This window comes from Crassostrea angulata, chromosome 3, assembly GCF_025612915.1.
Source record: "Crassostrea angulata isolate pt1a10 chromosome 3, ASM2561291v2, whole genome shotgun sequence".
Lineage (NCBI taxonomy): Eukaryota > Metazoa > Mollusca > Bivalvia > Ostreida > Ostreidae > Magallana > Magallana angulata.
Window position 1 is genome coordinate 34,949,417 of NC_069113.1, and position 22,121 is coordinate 34,971,537.

The window sequence follows — 22,121 nt, forward strand, 5'->3', positions numbered from 1 at the left end:
AATAAAATGATACCAATATCAAGAAATGTTTCTTCATAATCTTTAAAGTTCTACTGGTTTTTTAGTGGCGGTAATTTGTGTGCAAATCATATTTATTGCATCGATATAACACACACAAAAATCGCCCGTCAGAACTTCATTTACTCGGTACACATCATTTTTCAGAAGAAGAAGAAGAAGAATCTGAATTCAAACGTACTTTTAAAAATGCAAGATATCAAATAATAGATCGCTAGTAGATTTTTAATTTTTTCGGGCTGTCATTATACAAGTTTGAATTACCTGGTTAAGGTTTGTTTGTATCTTTATAATGATTACAACTACATGTAGTAAGGGAATAAAAACAGTTAATGCCTTATTAAGTCTTACAAGTAGCTTAGATCCTGTCACAGTTGAATGGGATAGATGGTTGCACTACGACTGTATTTCAACAGGATATTTGATACCTGACCAAAAGGATTCTGTGGAATTTGTCTAGCATTCTCTTCGGATCAAACTTTCTATACGCGATAGGTATTGTTCAAATTACTAGATGACATGCATTAATCAAAGTACCGAAGAACTGACGGGAGTTGATTTTATCGATGTTTATTTATTTAAAATTCAATGATATGTTCTTTTGCATGACAAGTGCAGGTAGTTTCTAATCTGTATTTGAATTACGCACATTTTTATGATATGAATTTTCGGACTTTTTCTACACAAGAATGTTGATAAAACCCCATATGAATCATGTTAAGTAATATTTAAAGATAGAATTAATTTAATTCAATCAAACTGTGTATCAGTGATAGATATATTTCTGGATCCAAGCAATATTGAACTTTCGTCTCGTTCAACCAAACGCTCGGCTATCGCCGTTAATCTCCGACAAGCAAGAGAGACTCTCTGCTTAATTGTCGGAGATCTACGGAGACAGCCGAGCGTCGAGTTGAACGAGACTATATTGAACTCTGGCGTAAGAATACATACGACTAAAAAAAATATCTAAATTGTTCGTACCATTTAAAATCTGGCTATTTTCAAGGTATTTATAAATAAGTTTCCTTGAAAAAAGGCTTTAGCGTACATTATTTCAAATTTATCAATTATTTTCAAGAACTAAGTCTTGTCAGCGGCGATGATTTGTGCTTTGGTCCAAACACTGTTTCACTTTCGGTTTGTCAGAGTAACTGCATATGAGAGTTGATTAAAATCAACTCCCAAAAACTATTACCATGATAAACAAGAATCGATGTTATAGACACTGCTGGGCAATTTGTGAAACAGCGGCGATTTTGCAACTGATAACAAAAATCAAAGCACTGAAGTACTGACGGGAGTTGATGTTATTTTTTTTTTAAATCAACGATATTTTTCTAATCTGTATTTGAATTACGCACATTTTTATGATATGAATTTTCGAAGTTTTCCGACAAGAATTCCGAAAACATATGAATCATGTTGAGTAATATTTTAAGATAGAATTAATCCCATCAGACCATGTATCAGTAATCGAATCAATATTGAACTCCAGTTTCGTTTAACCAGATGCTCGGTTGTCGCCGGTAATCTCCGACAAGCAAGAGAGACCCCTTGCTTGTCGGAGATTTACGGAGACAGCCGCGCGTCGGGTTGTACGAGACTATCTTGAACTCTGGGGTAGGAATACATACGGCTACAAAAAATATCTAAATTGTCCGTACCATTCAAAATCTGACTATTTTCAAGGTATTTATAAATAATTTCCTGAAAAACAGTGCTTCAGTGCATTACATCGATTTTATCAACTATTTTCAAGAACTAAGTCTTGTCAGGGGTGATGATTTGTGCTTAGGTCCAAACAATGTTTAATTTCCCGTTTTCCAGAGTAACTGCATAAGAGAGTTGATTAAAATCATCTCCGTAAAATTAATGCCCTTGTAAAACTGTTAGACAAGTTTTAATTTGAAATAAATAAAATATGAAAATATTACATTTTTTCTGCCTTTATTTGGTATACTTTGACAAATAAGTTAGAATTTAACGCTAGCAAATACTTCATATAGTACTTATGTTGTATTTTATTGGGAACAAATTTAACAAGTTTAACTTTATGACAATCAATTATGTTAAGGTAAGGATGTGCCGAGCAAAGAATTTCTTAACTTTCTGTTAGTTTTAAGTTTGTAAATATATATATATATATTTTTTCTTATAAGTCCTAATTTCTTTTTTTCTTGACTTTTTGTCTAAAATTAAATACAGCACTGAAACAGGTTGCTAGCACAAATCTCCTGAAACTGCTGAACATACCGATAATTTATAAAACATTGTAACTAATTACTGAAATCATGCTTTCTGCGAGAAATTTGATTCAAATCAAATAATTGGAGTTAAGCACCATTTGAAAAAATATAGCCAGTCCTGCATTTGTTAAGGCATTTTCTCTTAAACCCTTAATATTTCACAGAACCGTGTAAGTAATGCCGAGTACACCTCAGTTTATTTTCTCCAATCATTGCGTCTGTTTCAATATTGGGAATATTCAATGGATAAATTGGCATTTATTCTGTTCACCATTGTCAAACACACATGAACGCGAAGGTTTTTCAAGACTCTCTTTAACTATCGTCAATACTGTGTATGATACTTTATAAAATTCATATTTTGCTTTCATCAATACTCGTTGAACGTTTCAAGTCCATTCTCAAAATCAAATACTCATTACTAACGAGATAAAGTCTCATCGAAATGACAATCTTATTTTTTATCCGAGGAAACTGATTCCAACAAATACTGACGAAAAAAACAGTATACTTAAGTATACTTAAGTTTTTTGGGTGACTATGCTTGGGTTTTTTTTTCGTGTTCCATCTGAACTTTATTGATCTTAAACTTCAAATTAGTTGTAGACACTATAAATACGCATTAATGATGTGAAAAAGCGCATTTAACAAATTGACCGACAATAACGAAAAATATTTTAAAATTTTAGGTATTTGAACTTGCTGGTGAAATTTCATGAAGTTTATTAGCGATTTTTAAAATCATTTTAACTTTTCATTTTTGTTCAGTGAAAATCTTTCTACAATTAGCCATGTAAAGTGCAATATCTACAGGATATTTCGGCAATATTAAAGCTCGAAAATTTTCTGTTTAAAAAATCATCATTTTATTGCACTCGTCTTAATTGCAATACTTTCAAAAAAATGGTGGTGGTGCTGAAAAGCTTTAATCGAAGAAAAATCAGCAGATGTATGTAGGGAAAAAAGAAGAAATTACATGGATTGAAAAGAATGATAGCATAAGCACACACTTGTAAACGAATTTAAATTGCGCAACTGCAAAACGATCAATGGTAGGTTTGTTTTAGGCCCAGAGATCAAGGAAGAAAAGTTCATTATTCATTTAATCAACGTTGTACGTAATTGTCCAAGGTCATTAAAAGTAGCACAAGTAAAAAAGAAAGATTTCCTTTTATCTCTTTCTTTTACTCTTTTTATAAAACTAAGACACTAATACTTTTTACCTTTTGGAGATGAAAAGGTTGTACTCAATGGGTAGAATAATTATATACATGTAATTCAAAATTACCTGAATAACAGAAAATAAGTGTGGATGACTCATAAAAATAGTTCCCAATACTTTTCAAAGATTATTTACAAAACAGAAACACAATATGCATTATACATGTATACGAACTATATGAGGAATATATGCATTGCTTGTTTTAATGGCAACAGTATCTTATAATAAAAACTTCTCTTGCAACCAAAAACAAAATGAAGAAAAAATAACAACTCTTTTGTGCTTTAAAAAAGTATCCATTAGTCTGAAGCAATTACGACGTAAAAAAATTTACAAATAAGGTTAACTGACTCCTCCAGCTCTAGTCTTACTGACGTACAAGCTGGTTTTCATTTTCTGTCCAGTTATCAAACACGATTCAAATTCCAATTGTTACGTTGGCATCCTGCTTATAAACTTTTTAAAAAACCAAATTTTACCTTCATACGAGACATAAAAGATAAATGTGCATTATACACCTCTGATTCGTAAAAAAATTAAATTAAGGAACTTATTTTGTTCTAAATTTAATTCTTTTAAAGCAATCTCAAAATAGTTAAGCTTCATGATCGCTTTCAACTTCATCTGCTCGTTATGTGATTATTTTAATATCTTGTTTACAGACTGACAGTCTTGTATTTTCAATCATTTTCATAGAAATAAATCAATCTATTTTTCACCTAGTTCTTTAACTTTGCAGCAAAACAATTTATTTGATAACCGAAAGGTAGAAGTGAATATTTTACATGTAAATATATGATAAGCAATTTAATGTATGAAAAATATAAAATGTATGGAACTTTTCGTTGTATTCAGTAATATTTACGTTTATTGTGTTAAAAGATAAAAATATGAAAACAAGATTCACTTTCAAAATAAGATAATTGAAAAAAAAAGTTTTAGCAAATCTATATTCTATAGAGAAACAATGATATCCTTATTAATTTATCATGTAATATAAGTTCCATTTTAGTTACTTGTGAAGCAATCTAGGCATTGGCAGCAAACGGGAAATAACTTTCTCCAAACCTTCGCTTATCCAAAACTATCAAACTGGCGAAGAAAATACAAAAACATATAGAAGATGTGACGTTTCTAAACCAAATCCCGGAGTTCCTGACTCAAATATATAATCCCAATTTTATTTTTAAACAATTTACAGATTTCCTTCAGATCAAACTATAAAATACGTATATATATATTTTTTTTGAGTGGAAATCTTTTAAACATCCTTTGGACCTTCCCGTATAAAGGAGGTAACTTTCCACAGTACCACCTTGGCTAGGGCATCCGCCAGGTGTTGACATATTCGGAAATAATATCTTGAGGATCAATTTAATAAATATCATAGCCCTCCATACGACACATTAGTGGACCTTTACGATTAGTAGTAAGATGTTATGATAATCCTGTTGCTAGACCTTTTGTTGAGAAAACATATTCTCCAACACCAGCGTGCATTCCCATACGTTGTCAAGGATATCTGCAAAGTATGAGTTGTTGCGGAAGTTGTTTACCATAACATTCATAAATATACTGCATCGTTCACACATGTACATTTTCTTTTTCACGCTTCTAATTTTTTTGGGTCAAAAGCATTTTAGTATCAAAACCTGACACTTTATACTTATATACACTTTTCTGATGATAAAATAATAGTCCCTTAACTAATACTTTTTTTATTATGAGAAAAATTTATATCGTCAGGTATCTATGCTTCTGATTACTTATTTGCGACTCCAGTGTGGAATTGTGTTAGATTTTTTAAAACCATTTTAATAATTGATTAATTGCAGTCATGTGAAGACCATGTACATTCCATATACAGTCAATATAAGAGTTAAGTCCATTTTAGTACTTTGATTTCATCATCATTTTCTCTCTTAATGTGATTTGTTGACCAGGTATAAATCATATTAGGTCAAATCGTGTAACTGCCAATTAAGATTAATGAATGATATCTTTTATCTCTAGAACATATAATGTAGTTGTCTTACTTGTTACTGAGTCTACATATGTATATTATTGCAAAAGCTATTGATTATAATTTACTATCGAAACATTTATCATGTAAATAATGGAATGTTGATATTTTGGTTTTTTTACTTTTAGATATGAAATGTGAAGCAATGTTACAAAGGTCCTGGTTTTTAGCTCATCTGAGCTGAAAGCTAAAGTGAGCTATTCTGATCACTTTTTGTCCGTCGTCCGTCTGTCCGTCCGTCCGTCCGTCTGTCTGTCCGTCTGTAAACTTTTTACATTTTGAACTTCTTCTCTAAAACCGCTTATCCAATTTGAACCAAATTTGGCACGAAGCATCCTTATGGGAGGGCGAATATAAATTGCAGAAATAAAAGTCCGATCTGTATTCAAAGCGGAGAAAACATTGAAACTGTAGAAAAAGGGGGGTGCATTTTTAAAAATCTTCTTCTCAAGAACTACTGATTCCAATTCAACGTAGTTTAGCATAAATTATCCTTATGGGAAGGAAAATATAAATTGCAAAAATTAAGGTCTAATTCTGTTTCAAATCTGAGTTATTACGAAAATAATTATAAAGGAAAGGCGTGTTTCAATCAGTTGAATAGCCTCGGATTCGGCATCCGGTAAAATGGGTAGACAAGACTTGGCCTGGGCAAAACAAAAGATAAGCAGTTATTAATCTGCCAATCTCATTAAAATTTCAGGATATTTGATGGACCAGTATATTTGTATTTGCTGTAAATATTGCTGCAAAATAATGCGTATTTGGAATTGACGATTGCCGATCTGCCCCGGCTTTTTTTTTGCCACGGCCCGGTTTTGCTTACCCATTTTACCAAGACTCGTATTCCATACTTCTAAAATGAGGTTCTTTGTTTAAAGCAGCCATGACATTATACGAAAAAGGGTCGATCTGACTATGATGAATTTGCTTGTTGTGCAACAGTTCGCGTATGAAGGGAAATTTTTGAAACATGAAAAATATATTGGTGCCGATTTTGTGAAGTAAATTGAGGCTAAATATTTCAATGCGTTGGCAGTTTTCACACATGACGTTGATGTTAGCTTGTTCTGATTTTCGTTTCGTTTTCATTATTTATGCTTTGTAACCTGGAAACTGTCGTCTGTATTTCGTGATTTTTACGTATCAAATCAAACAGAGACTTCGGTAAATCAAACAGTTACGTTAACTGTTTACCTGCGCAAATTAAGCAAAATCTGATGTAGGAGTACTGAAATACAATTCATTCTATCGGTAATTCGGCATTATTTTTTGCGTAATGGTAGATTAATGCAATAGGTTTTTGTTGAGATGCTCGGCATTTTCTCTAGTTTATTCAGTTTAAATAGAGTTTGATATCGCTTACGGAAATATGTAGGTATATACATGTATATATATGATTCATTTCGAAAAAATAAATCGTGTTCTTTATTTGTTATACATGTAGTGCATGTTTCTTGTGTTTAATTGTTAACAATTTCTATTTACTAACCATTTTTGAGTGTTTGCTTCGAATTATAAGCAAGATACAGAGATTTGCTAACAATTCTATGTTTGTAGCTAAAGATTAAATCAAAGTACTGATAGTACTGAAAAGCGCTAACCCAGCTTCTGTATGTATATAACAGATATATGTATATAGCATTTCAGCTTCTGTATACGCACTATATTTCCTCATCACTGCATGACAGTCCCTGCAATGATGTATGTAAGCCCCGTACATTAATTTTACAATAACCCGTAAATTAGATTCACAATAGCCCGTGCAGTTATGTGCATAAACCCCTGAAACTGGTTCCCTAACCAGTTTAAATGATGTATACTTTTGCTTATAGGGGGCGGTTATTTGATGCACCGGAAGTTGAAGTCTAACGACAATAAAGGGCTGAGCTATGCTTAGCGCTTTAAAAAGTAAAAAAATTGTCAATATTTATTACGAAAATTTTCAAAATCTGTTCTTCCAGAAACCAACTTATTGAATTGTAAACTTAACCTTTTTAGCTAACCTGAGAATGGGGCCACAATGGGGGGGGGGGTCGAAGTTTAACAAATGAATATATAGAGTAAATCTTTAGAAATCCTCTTCTCAGAAACCAGGAAAGCTGAAACTTGTGTGGAAGCATCCTCAGGTAGTGTAGATTCAAAGATGTGAAAATCATGACCCCTGGGGATAGGGTGGCGCCACAATGGAGGGTCGAAGTTTAACATATGAATATAAAAAGTAAATCTTTAAAAGTCTTCTTCTCAGAAACTAATTGGCCAGGAAAGCTGACACTTGTGTGGATGCATCCTTATGTAGTGAAGATTCAAATTTGTGAAAATCATGACCCCCGGGGGTAGGTTTGGGCCACAATGGGAGATCGACGTTTTACATAGGAATATACACAGTTAATCTTTAAAAATCTTCTTCTCAGAAACTAATCAGCCAGGAAAGCTGACACTTGTGTGAATGCATCCTCAGGTAGTGTAAATTTAAAGTTGTAAAAATCATGACCCCCGGGGGTAGGGTTGGGCCACAATGGGGGATCGAAGTTTAACATAGGAATATATACAGTAAATCTTTAAAAATCTTCTTCTCAGTAACTAATTCGAAGGCAAAGCTGGAACTTGTGTGGAAGCATCCTCAGGTAGTGAAGATTCAAAGTTGTGAAAATCATGACCCCTTGGGGTAGGTTGGGGCCACAATGGGGGATTGAAGTTAAACATATGATTATATACAGCAAATCTTTAAAAATCTTCTTCTCAGAAACTAATTAGCCAGGAAAGCTAAAACTTGTGTAGAAGCATCCTCAGTTAGTGTAGATTCAAATTTGTGAAAAGCATGACCCCTGGGGGTAGGTTTGGGCCACAATGGGAGGTCGATGTTTTACATAGGAATAAACAGAGTCATCTTTAAAAATCTTCTTCTCAGGAACTTATCAGCCAGGAAAACTGGAACTTGTGTGAAAGCATCCTCAGGTAGTGTAGATTCAAAGTTGTGAAAATAATGATCCCCAGGGGTAGGGTGGGGCCACAATGGGGGGGGGGGGGTCAAAGTTTAACAAAGGAATTTATAGGGTAAAAATCTTCTCAGAAACTAATCAGCCAGATGATTCTTTATAATTGTTAAGACTTTGGCCCCAGGACAATTCTTTGGCCTCACGAGAAGGTTGAGAGTTTACTGTACGTTTATATCCCATATATAAACTATTGTTAGGGATCTTTTTGAGAACTGCAATGCTCAACACATGATATGACTATAAAATCATCCTGTTAGAAAAGGGACTAATGATTATAAACATAAGAATATCCAGGGGAAAATGGATTTTATTTATACAGGATTTACATGAATTATTGTATATTGTCCAGATAGTTTGTATTATGACTCCATTGAGCTGAGTTTATCATACCTATTGTTCCTCAGGTGAGCGATGTGGCCCATGGGCCTCTTGTTTAAGTTTTTAAAAGTAGATAGATATCTTACTTAGACATTATCAAAAGTGTTGAGAATCCAAAAACAGATGTTTTATATAATGTAGATATAATTGTTGTTAATAACTAAATGCAGATATGGTGAATTTAAAGCGCCACTTTTTGAATTTTAGGCTTTAACAGAAAGTTAAAAACATGATAAATTTAGGATCCATCTGCATTAAAATGGAATTGACACAAAACGGCTTTAACTGGTGTATTTTGTTAGTACTAAATCTAAATAACTTTTTGAATTTAAAGTTAAATTTCACTTAGAATTATTGGCAGTTTCTCCTTTAGTAAAGCTAGCATCCTTTTGTGTCTGTAGCATCGCTTTTATAAGTCTTAATGATAAAAACATGTACATAATATTATTCAATATTATCGTGTTCACATGATGCACACAAATTTGAATCGTTGATGTAAATGTTGCTATTTCTTCAAATCTTCAAATATATGAATAACCTTTATTTACAATTTGTCTATTGCATGTGTATATGGTTTTAGGTAATTAATTCCGGATGGGCAATTTTTCTATTTTTGGGTCCGGTAAAACTTAGTGTATTACATGTATGTAACTTCCGCCCAGCTTCTCTGTGCACATGGTATGACGAGAACGATAAACGAATTGTAACGTTTAGTGACTTGGTCAGGAGAACAAGGTATTTTACAATTATATGCATATGTACTTATGCCTACTTTAACGTTAACGTCCTTGATCTTGTTTATATACATATATTTAATGTAGACATAACGATTACTATGTATTTGGAGCATTTACGTACAAGCATTGCTAGGGTGGATTTATACATGGCGCCATTTTGACCCAAGCGTAGTGAAACGTTACTTTGATAATGATTGGCGCCTTAGTATCAATATTTCAATACTGTATTTTGATCAAATAGTTTTCATTTACTACCTAAATTGCTACTGATGGAATTATTTATTGTACCCTTAGAATTTTGTGTCATTAGTAACTAAGAGTTATTCCCCTTTGTACAGCAAAGTAAGGTAAAGCGCCAGGTTGTTTACATGTTTCGGTGAAATATCTACAAAATATTTTCTTTGCTACCAGAAATGATTATTTACTTACATTGATAAGTGAATGAAATTAATGTATGGTTGTTATGTAATTACTAATAAATGTTGTATTGTTTACAGTTCTTACGTTGAAGAACTAACAGTGAATAAAATTCTTCACCAGTATTAAAGACTTGATTCATTTGGATGGCCAAGCCAGCTACAATTGATATTGATTTCTCACTTAGTCTTTAACGATCCATTTCTTTAAAACTCATGTAAGAAATAAAGGATCGAAGCAATTAAGGTTCAAAAAATGATAATTATAATAAAACCGAAACCAAACAACACATAAGTACATGTATGTTATTTGCAATATAAGAAAATAATCACTCAAGTGGTGTCGATTGGTCTTCAGCGAAAGATTGTTTTGAATTATTCTTAAAAAGCATTTTATAAAAATCCGTAGCCTACTACACGCATATTGTATAGCATACCTGAAATGAAAAGGTTAAAAAATGAGGAAGTTGGAAATGTTGGTGTGATTCCAAATCATTTCACGTCTTTTAAAACCAAGGGCAAAAGGTTGGTACACATCAGAACATTTGTATACATGTAATGATTTTGATTTGCAATTATGTCGACCCTCGATTTTTTGAAGGACTCTTTTAAAGAAGGATTTCTTTTGAAATGTCTGAATAGTTGTCTTACAAGTAGACATAATTAAAGATTTGCAAGCTACCAAGCACATTATATCAAAAGCTTATGGAACTTTTCCTCATGTTCATGGTTCAAAACTCAATTAAATTATGTTTGCCATGAATCATTTTGTCAAAAAATGGTGATTTTTTTTTACCTTTGCACTATTTGTAAACAAGTATAGAACTCAAGCTTTGTTTACATAACAAGGAATTTAAACTTTATCTCGCTTATAACATTTAAATTTTAGTAAATCATTAACATTATACAGGTTAACCAATTTAAACAATAACAATACAATGTTGGTCTGAAATCGTGTCTAAGTCCCTTTAAAAACTAACTGGTTTTATATAAAACAGGCGGCAAAGTAATATAAATCATACGAATTAAAATGTTATTTCGTAAATCGGAGTTCTGAAGTACTGACAGGAGAGGATTTTACTTTATAATCATTATTATTTATTTTAAAATCAATAACAATGTGTAATTTCGTATGGCAAGTATTTTTTTTTATCTGTATTTGACTTATTTTGCATATATTCCGGGCTATAGACGGAAAACCGCATGAGAATCATGTTGTGTAACATTTAAAAATAGAAATAACCCCCTCGGACTCTACGATGCATTATGTATCAGTAATCAAAATATATCTGGAAAATTGTATCCAAGCAAAACTAGATGCTGTCATTAGACAGTAATACCCGCACCAAGTGTTTGCCCCTAAATAACACTGTTTTGTACCAGTTTAATTAAAAATGAAGGCCACATGCAAACTCCTATAATACATTGAAATATAAATTTCATAACTGAAGGATGAGATCCCTTCCCATATGATAATACACATGAGCAGCACTTTATGTGCAATTTGGGGTTGAACTGTTTGCAGTGAATTTTCAGTTAATCAATAATCTTAACATTTCATGTCAGAAAGTATAACCGTCTATATAATTATTACAAACAAAATTAAAAATTAAATTATGCCCCCTCCCCGTGGCGGTTGCCGGTTTTAGATTTGCTTCTGTGTGCATACATATGTACATCATCGTGTGCACAGATTTAGAGAAGGGGTGGGAGTGAGGGGTCCAGACCCCCCCCCCCCCCATGAAAATTCATTTATATCAATTGTAAAATTACCAAAAATACATCTTGGACCCCAATGCTCATACAGACATGTAAACGCTCTAACCTACTGCGCTTCAATGTTAGGTAACATTATTTGGGGGGTAAATATTTAATTAATATTTAATATACTTTAATTATTGTTTATCTCAATAGAAAGTATACATCACATTATGCAGGTGTCCTGCACCACCTTAAAGCTGTTATTTACCTAATAAAATGGTGCAAGTGGATTTGAAGAATAGGTCATAAAAATACATGCATGTTACAAATAACTGATCTTTGTCTGAAGTTACGTACACAACACAGGTCTGCAGGTATCATTAGCGGGTACTAGTTTTACCCAGCTCTTCGATTTGATAGGTTCGCGTGTATACATACATGTCTGTGTTTTCCATATGCTGAAAAGGATTAGTTAAGATCAGCTAAAGGAATTCATTATTGTGTTTTAATTGGATTATCATTATGATGCTGACCAATATAGGTAAGCATAATACATGTATTAGCAGTAGCACATTATAATGAGATGCCGGCATACATAAGTTCTACTTTCACTTTCTAAATGTGATCTCCCTTTGACAGCATACTGTATCATCATCTTTTAATATTTAGATAAGCTTATCATCGTTACCTATCCTATCGCATTTGTAAAGTTTCTGTCATTTTACTTGCAAAAGTTATTTTTTTTCATTTGTCAGACTTGCACTATTGAGTTGACCCCATCTTGACCCTGTATAAACAATTTTGTATCAAATTTGTATATTACATGTAAGTAAGTGAACTAGATACTTATTTATCATTTTTATATGAGTTATAATAGGGAGGAAGGAGTATTTCTTTCTTAATGTATTATAATGCATCAAATACAATGTAGGTCATGACCTTATGGGACTAGCTGTTTTGACCCCACGAAACAGGAAAATACAAAATATCTTCTAATGTCATTATGATGCATCAAATGGTGTAAAGTACATAAATGACCCCCAGGTGTTGTCTTTAACTCGCTTTGCCTGAGTAAGTGCATAGGAGAGTTGATTAAAATCAACTCCCAATAAAGTATTTTATATTATTCATATGTTACAGTAGTGTTTGATCCATGTGGGTAATTACTAGCCTAATGATGTCACTGCTTTGTTTAGGAGACTTTACAATTGCCCCAAATAGGCGAATACACATGCATATAACATTTTGTTTATAAATCTTAAAAATTGAATTAAGCAATTTCAAAATGTTAATGTGCATCAGGAGAGAAAAAGCAATCAAGAAATGATTTAAAATTTGCTACTGCAAACATGTAAGAATGTATTAAGAAGACTGAATCTTAACAACCAGGTTAGATTGGGAGGGGGGGGGGGGTTGAATGTGGAGTATAAACATTCATAATTTGAATCATTTATTGTTATTAATTTTAACTTGTCAATGAATACTAGTTATTGATCCCAAGGAAGAAATATGACCTCTGATCATATCTCAATAGATCATTTGTCAATTATGCAAGGTGTAATGTAATTGTTTTTAAGAATAACAATTTTTACCAGTTAATAAAAGTTTTTAGACACCCAAATCATATTTTGATTTAATAGATCATTCGACAATTAAGGGGGGGGGGGGGGCGGTTTATATTTGAGCTTGTTTTGGGGGTGGGGGTTCCAAGTCATATATTTGACAATTTTTAATGTAATTTAAAATAAGACTAAGCCATACTACAGTCATGAACATTAATAGTATAGAACAAAACACAAAGTAAAACATGTATATATACATAGGAAGTATTACAAAACATAGATGATTGATCTATATCTGGGTTCTTAAATTGAATCATGCATCATGTACATATTATATTATTGTTTCTTTGTTCAAGGCATTTCAGATGGTATGTAGGTCATGATCCCAAGTGCTCTTCCTGAAATTATCAAATATCATAAAAACCATTGAGATCCCCACCTTAATCCAAAGATATTATTCCTCCTTAGGTCATGGCGCATCAGATCATTATGGCATGTAAGTCATGACCCTAACGGGTGTCAAAAGGGTGTGGGGTCTAACATTGAACCTTGTAGGAAGAATCGTACTCTATTTTAAATGGTAACTTGAAAATGGACAAAAATGTAAAAAAAAAAAAACACGTCATTTTTTAGCAATTTATTGACCCCTAGGACAAAATTGAAAATTCCGAAACCTTATTGCGCATCTATAGGATACCCTAAAATATATTCCAAGAGATGATTTATCTACTGTTGAAAATGTAGGAGGAGTTCGAGGAAGAAGGTTTTTTGTGAAAAAACGTCATTTTTTACCAATTAATTGACCTCCAGGACTACCAGAGAATTTTTGTAACCTTTTTAAAAAACAACATGACACCCCAAATCAACTCTAAGAGTTCAGATTGCTGGTTTATAAGATGTAAGAGCAGTTTGAGAAAGTAAAACGTGACAGACGGACGGACGGACGGACGGAACAGAGTAACAACAATAAACCCGAACTTTCTTTAGAAAGTGCGGGTATAAAGAATTCTTTAAATTTGTAGTGCCGTTTACCGTTACCAATACTAATAACATTCTCTATCAAATCTTAAGACCTGAATCAAATCTAATATGTTGAGTCAAGTCATGAATCTAGGTCTAAGTATTTTGCAGTAATTTTGTGTTCTGTTCTGGTTTTCCCTCTGTCCACTTGGTTAACACAAGACGTGTCATTACAAAATCGAATCTCTAAGCACTAAGACATGGCGAGAATTGCTGAAATTTTTGTGTGTTTTGCATTAGTTTTTTTCGTGAATTTAATCGAATTAAGTGGTAAGTTGGAACTCTTTTTGTAAAAAAATGTTTTAATAGAAAATATATAGCTAGTTCTACATTATTATCTGAGAGTTTACATAAAATAAAATTTTGACATTTTTGTTTGTTTGAGGGGTTATACTTTTCTGAATATAAGGCATAATCTGTACACGTACGGAAAAAATATTTAAATCAACATGTCCTTTTTTTGCTTTTTATTTTATTCCATTTTATTCTCCTTAGAAACGTAGAAAAATTTTTTTTTTTTTTTTTTTTTTTTTTTTTTTTTTTTCCATACTTTATTTCTATTATTACCATTCAATACAATAGTTCTACATAAAGACAAACACACCAAAAAGACAGAACACAAACTTTCACGCTCACACTCATTCTAAATGTACATTTACCACGGTTACTAAGGGGTTACTGCAGTATATGATGCATTTCAAATTTACATGTTGATATAGATATATGTATAATGCCTATTATAGCAAGTAAAAATATGGAGATGATTAAAAATAATTAAACATGAATGTTTGCAATAAGATTCTCAATAGTTTTCCACCTATTAATAAATTCATCACATCTCATTTTTATTGCAAACAACTTTTTCTCTACCAAATAATATGCCAATATTGATTTCAATAATTCACTAATATGCAGATCAGAACTTTTTCTTGATTTGTAAAAAATATATTGTTTTGTTAATAATATCAAAATATTAACAATATCATTTTTTTCTCTTGTATAGCCAAATATTACTTCACTTAATGAGAAGTTTACATCAAAATGACAATAAAAAGACAAAAAATGCTCTAATTGCACCCATAATTGTTTACTCTTATGACAATAAAAAAATAAATGTTCAATTGACTCAGGTTCTTTTGTACAAAGATTGCATTTGTTATTGCATGTGATTTTGCAATTAAATAAATATTTGTTTGTTCCTAGAATTCTATGGAATATCCTATATTCCAACCATAAAAGTTTACTATCTTTTGTACAATTAAAAAGTGCATTATACTTTGATTTCCAACTAAATGTATCATCTAACTCAAGTAAAGTTTCCCATTTATGTTCATGTTTAGCACAAAAATGGATATCTTGAATAAACACATTATACACTTCTTTGTTATTTTTTTGTAAAATATTTATAGATGCTGGTAGGAGAGGAAATTGCTTATGTGCATAATAGTTGTCATTAATATGTAGACAAATGACTTTTTTTAATCCAAGTACAGTGGTAAATGGCAGATTAACACCAAATTCATCAAGCTGGATAAACTCTCCAAGATCATTAAAAAAATCAGACAAATACATAAAGCCTTTCTTATATAGACTTTCAAAAAACAGTGATTTTTTATCGATTTTGATTTGAGGATTAAACCAGACAGGAATGTGTTGTGCATCCAATGATTTATGTATAATGTCAATGTAATCACTATATGATAATAAAGTTTCTTTCCAAAATAAGTTGTTGATACTATTTGAGAGATTTTTTGGATAATCAGATCCCAATTGCAAAAGTTTAGATATTGTACTTCTTGTAATTACGCTATAGAGAGTACTCAGTAGATTATCTTTTGATTGTAAAATTCTTCTGAACCAAGACAGTTTCAGTGATTTGATGTATGAATCTAAATGTACCATTTGGAGCCCCCCATCAGTATACTTCTGAATTAATAGTGCTCTTGATATTTTATCATTTTTTCCATTCCAAATGAATTGGAAAAAGGTTTTTTCCAGTTGTTTTAACCACTCTTTACTTGGTGTAGGCAACGTTATGAAAAGATGTGTCAGTTTAGGTAGTAATATTGACTTTATAACAGTTATCTTTCCTAAGGGGGTTAACTGCCTTTTATTCCAGTTATTAATTTCCTTGATTATCAAAGAAAGTTTATGGTCAAAATTTATTTTTGTAATATTATTTAGACTTGAGTTGAATTTAATTCCTAATACATTGAAATCCTCGTTTGTCCATTATATTTTAAAACTAGAGCATAAAATATCCTTGTTTCCTAACTTTGACCCTATCCAAATGGCCTTGGTTTTTCCAAAGTTTGGTTTTAACCCTGAATATTTTGAAAATTGAAAGAGAAGATCTAAAGCTGATTTTAAACTTTTTTCAGTTCCATCTAAAAACATAATTGTATCATCTGCATATTGAAACAAACAGAAATCTCTTTGTATGTGTATTCCTTTGATATGTCTATTTTGTCTTATCATAATACCCATGATTTCTACACATATATTAAAAAGATATGGTGAAATAGGATCTCCTTGTCGACATCCGCGCCCAATATTGAAAAAATCTGAAAAAATTCCATTTTGAATCACACATAACTTTGCATCTGTATAAAGTGTTTTCACCCATCTAATAATATTTGGACCAAAATTGAAAAATTTAAGTGCTTTGAACATAAAAGACCATGATATTGAGTCAAAAGCTTTTTCAAAATCAATAAGTAATATCATTCCAGGAATTTGCCTTATTTTTGTTTCATTAATAATATCATAAACAAAACGGGTGTTTTCTCCGATAAACCTACCCTTTAAAAAACCCTTTTGATTTTCATTTATAATGTAGTCTAGTACTTGTTTTAGTCTGTTTGCGATACATGCTGATATTAGTTTATAAGATACATTTAAAAGTGATATTGGTCTCCAATTTTTTAAATATTCTCTACATTTATCTTCTTTTGGCAAGATAGATATTATTCCTAGTTTCTGAGTTGTTGATAGTAGTCCCTTTTCAAAGCCTTCATTAGCTGACATTAACCAGAAGTGGCATATATCTTTCCAGAAAAATTTAAAAAATTCGGCGGTAAAGCCATCTGAACCTGGTGATTTATCGTTTTTCATATTTTTTAGAGCTTCTAAGGCTTCTGAATAGGTTATTTTTCCTTCTAGTTTTTCACACATATTACTATCAAGTATGTTTACCAAGCTTTTATCTATAATTTCTTCTATATCAACATCATTCAAGTCATTATCTTTATTGCTATATAAGGTTTGATAGAAGTATTTAATTTCATTAAGTATTTCTTGTTGATTTGTGATTAGAACTCCACTGTCATTGGCAATTTTGGATATTGTTTTATTTATATAATTTCGTTTTTCAAGAGCAAGGAAATATTTTGTAGGCTTTTCACCCTCTTCAATCCATTTAGCACGAGCTCTTACCATTAAACCTTTCATGTGTTCTTTTCTGATTAATTCTAACTCATTTTGCAAAAGAATAAGTTCATCATTATTAGTTTCATATTCATTATTTCTTATAGTATTCATCTTTTCTTCTATTTCTTTTTGCATATTTACTCTATTTCTTTTTTTTCTCGAGCTGTACTCAATTGTATATCCTCTAATATGGAGTAAGATCTGCTCAAAGAATGACTGGTAATCAATAGTTAGAGATAACAGGGCATCAGGTATTTGTTCTATAGCTTCCAGTGAGTCTGATTTTTCTGCATACTGATGTTTTAGAGAAACTATAACTTTTTTCACCCCAACTACATATTCTTTATCTTTCAACAGAGAATTATTAAATTTCCAAAATCCCTTCCCTCTGACAAAATGTGAGAAAACAATATCAATAAGTACAATAGAGTGGTCTGACCTATACCCTATATCTATTTTTGCTTTATGTACAAAATTTAACAAATGTGAAGAGACCAAAAAAAAATCTATTCTGCTTTTTTTATTGGATGGACCAAACCATGTATACTGTTTTTGATCTTCGTGCAAGCTTCTCCATGGGTCTTTTAAGTTAAGTTTTTCTATTAATTCTAAAACTATTTTCCTTGCTTTTGGAAACGTAGAAAAATTGTTTTAATTTGGTCTTTTAGAACTATAGAGCTTTCTGCATTTATGTGGCAGAGTGTTGATTTGACAAATTCTTCGGGTTAGACAAGGCGAAATTTTTAAAATAAATTAGTGCCCTGTGTTTTGATGCTCGGTTTCCAATTGCCATACAATTACAGGGATTTAGAATTGTTAACTGGAGAGAACCTTGGAGAATATTGAATTTTCCTACAAATTTTCTCGGCTTTGTTTGTCCCATATGCAGTATAATGTTCCCTTTTTTCCATGAATTTTGCTCTTTTGATATTAATTTTTTGTTTATGAATATAGATGCGGCTGGAGAAGCGTGCGGGACCATTTTATCGGTCCAGTTGTATTGTCCAACAGGTTACCACTGTTGTGATAAAGATCTGTACACTTGTTGTGCAACGGGATATATTTGTGCGGGCTCAAGCTGTATCAGCATTGCGTACGTAATATCTTAAATTGTTCCAACATGGTATTTTTATGTCAGTTATGGTGGGGATTGCTCGGGTAAAAATTTAAATCCCAAGATACCCTTTAGACCAATTCCCTCGATCCATTTCACTTGGGGCCGGATAATGATAGTTTTCCGCTTAAATAAATTTTTAACTGATGTTCTTGAAGATTTGGTTTTTTAATGCAATCAATTGATTTTACTGGAAACCTTATCCTTAAGTAGCTAAACGCCATACAAGTAAAAACAATTCTGAACAATAAGGTTTTGTAAGAAACAAATGAAATTGGGTTTTCTTTTCGGAGTATGGGTGTTTATTTGTTCAGAGCAGGCTTGGGGTAATGCTAAATGTAATGGTAATGTATTGCATTGCATTACATGTTTTCAAAGTAATGCTAGTAATGTGTAATGCCACAAAATTAGCATTCAAAGTAATGGTAATGTAATTCAATTTATTACTTTCCAAAATCTAGTGTAATGCTGGCATTACATGGCATTACTTTGCATTATTATGCTTATTTATGCATGTTCACTTTAAAAAATGTGATGAATAAATGAATAGTTGAAATAGAATTTGGTTAAATTTATTTTCAAAGAAGAAAGAAATAATTATTGAGATTAAAATGTTTTAATTGTATTATTAAAATGCTTTTAAAAGATTTATTTTTGAATTGTTAATATTACTAAATATATCAGCACAATTTCATAACATTTTCAAGAGTGTTGTTATTAAGAGTTTTAATCGTTTAAACAATTTACTCTAATTAGTCTGCACTTCAATAAGAAATGTGTCAACAACACACTATGCCCCCCCAGGATAATCTAAGTATCAAAACAATCTATTGTTATAAGAAGTGCTAAACACCCCAATCCCCTTCCCTTCACTATGTCCCAATAGAATAGGAGACAGACATGCACCTTTAAAAGCAAAATGAATGCACTGTCCATCCATGATGTAAATCAATATCACTTCCAGTATTATAACCCATTTGATAATATTTTTACTTACTTATTCTCTCTCTCTCTCTCTCTCTCTCTCTCTCTGTTTCGTATATTAAGTACATTGTACATTAGTTTGGACTGATAGACAATACAAGATTCATGTATTTTTTCTATTATTGCTCTTAATATATCCTAAAAAAAAGGGATCGTCAAACAGTACTTTTCAGTCCAAGCTTCGACTGCTCCTGTAAAACATTTATTTAGTATAGCTGGGAAGATTTTCAAACCAACAGGATGCAGTTAAAAGATTAACCCTTTAAAACTTTGATCATAAAGTGCAACAGCAATCCTTTGTCTTAAAGTGTCCTCAGAAGAAAGAAATGTGATTAAAATACCGTATCTTAAGATATATAACTGGGAAAAACCATCTGTTTATGAATTTATACAATTAAGTGTCCAAAATTATAAAGATTTGTTTAATCTGGGGAAATATCTCTATTAAGCTTTTGATACCGCAACATTATTCTATAAATTGTTTTTTGTTATGCATGTAATTCTGTGTCTCTATTTCGTATCCTACAATGTATCATGCCAAATGTCTATAAATATCATTTTACTTGTGTAATATGTTGTTCATAATGCCACAAGATGATTATATATTGAGCAAATAAAGAATAACTCTTGTATAGTCATTGAATTTGAACCTGATACTGATTGAACATGAACCTGTAGATATTTTAAAGAGTGTTTTATATTTGAAACATTTGCAAAAACTCTTTATTAGCTTTACTTTTAAAAACAAAGTAATGGTAATGGTAATGCATTACTTTACTCATGTAATGATAATGTAATGCATTACTTCAAGACAATCAAGTAATGGTAATGGTAATTTAATGCCCAAATTCATGAAGTAATGGTAATGTAATGCATTACTTAACAATGTAATTCGCCCCAAGCCTGGTTCAGAAGTCCCGTTTCAGATTACACCGTCAGTAAAAATTGTTAAGATTTGTGATTGTATAAAATATTTAATATGTTTTCAAAGGACATGATCGCAGCTCAAATTAAAATAACCTCATCCACACCAGCAGTTTATAGGAACACAAAACATGAATCAAACAAACGATATAGTTTTGATAGTCTCTGTATATTGGAGTTTGTGGTTAATTTTTTGTGTATGTCGACCCTCTCTCGATCTCTCTGTTCAAATCGATTTGTTGTTTCCATTTCAGAGTGATCATAGTTCCTATCATCGTCGTTATCGTGATAATCCTAGTCATTGTTGTGATAATCGTCAAAAAGAGTGAGTTCAAATCCGGTTTTTCTTTTACCCATTCGTTTTATTTAATTAAATTTATCATTTGAATTCGTATTCAATTGCAAACAGCTTTTCTCTTTTGTAAGACATATATATATATATATATATATATATATATATATATATATATATATATATATATATATATATATATATATATATATATATATATATATATATAAAATTTGAAAAACGAAAGACAACACAGAGTAAAACGTTCGCGCTTTCATTCAATCTTCAGACGTTTTTATATCTATATTTATATTTTTTTATCTATATATAAAACCGGACACTGCGATATTTTTTGGATTTAACTATATATATATACATACATACATACATACATACATACATACATACATATATATATATATATATATATATATATATATATATATATATATATATATATATATATATATATATATATATATATATATATATATATATATATATATATATATATAAAATCATATTTCAAACGTTACAGACAATGCTCGCCAGGGGGTAGTGATCCAGCCAGGACAGCAACAAGGCATAGGCAATCAACCCCCCGGTTACGGTAATCCAACCCCAGGATACAACCAAGGTCCGGCGCCTTACTAAAGAAAGAAACAAGTTTAAAGAGACTAGATAATAGTTATTGACTCTAAACTATTTAAATCTTTTGAAAACGTAAGATTTCTACAGAACGGTTTTAAAATCACATAATATGCGGGGGGGGGGGGGGGTGTTTATATTTTGATAGTGTATGGCTAGAAAAAATGATATTTGAAATTTATAGATGAATGGTATTAATGTTCTGAAGATCATCCAATTCCTTCAATTTAAAAGATTCATTTTTCTTGACATCTATGACAGAGCAAAACATTAACAGGTTGTGTTTATAATTGTTGATAAAGAGAGATAATTGTACTTTGTAATCTGGATTTGAAGTTTACTTGACTTAATTATTTGTAACTTTTAGAATGTTGGTTTTTATATTAAAATATAAGAATTCTTTTA

General features: G+C 31.3%; 1 protein-coding gene across 1 annotated transcript; it reads left to right on the forward strand.

Moving 5' to 3' along the window:
* Positions 1-14,443: 14,443 nt before the first annotated feature.
* Positions 14,444-22,121, forward strand: LOC128177110 (uncharacterized). Its single transcript, XM_052843663.1, has 4 exons — positions 14,444-14,595; positions 18,709-18,847; positions 21,031-21,101; positions 21,607-22,121. The coding sequence occupies exons 1-4, from the start codon at positions 14,526-14,528 to the stop codon at positions 21,720-21,722; spliced, it is 396 nt and encodes a 131-aa protein (XP_052699623.1). The 5' UTR covers positions 14,444-14,525; the 3' UTR covers positions 21,723-22,121.

What these genes read in the sequence shown, in the direction of transcription:
- LOC128177110 (XM_052843663.1), top strand. Translation starts at nt 14,526, where the DNA reads ATGGCGAGAATTGCTGAAATTTTTGTGTGTTTTGCATTAGTTTTTTTC. An exon ending in GAATTTAATCGAATTAAGTG is followed by an intron (nt 14,596 to 18,708) that starts GTAAGTTGGAAC and finishes TTATGAATATAG; the next exon opens with ATGCGGCTGGAGAAGCGTGC. An exon ending in TCAAGCTGTATCAGCATTGC is followed by an intron (nt 18,848 to 21,030) that starts GTACGTAATATC and finishes TTTCCATTTCAG; the next exon opens with AGTGATCATAGTTCCTATCA.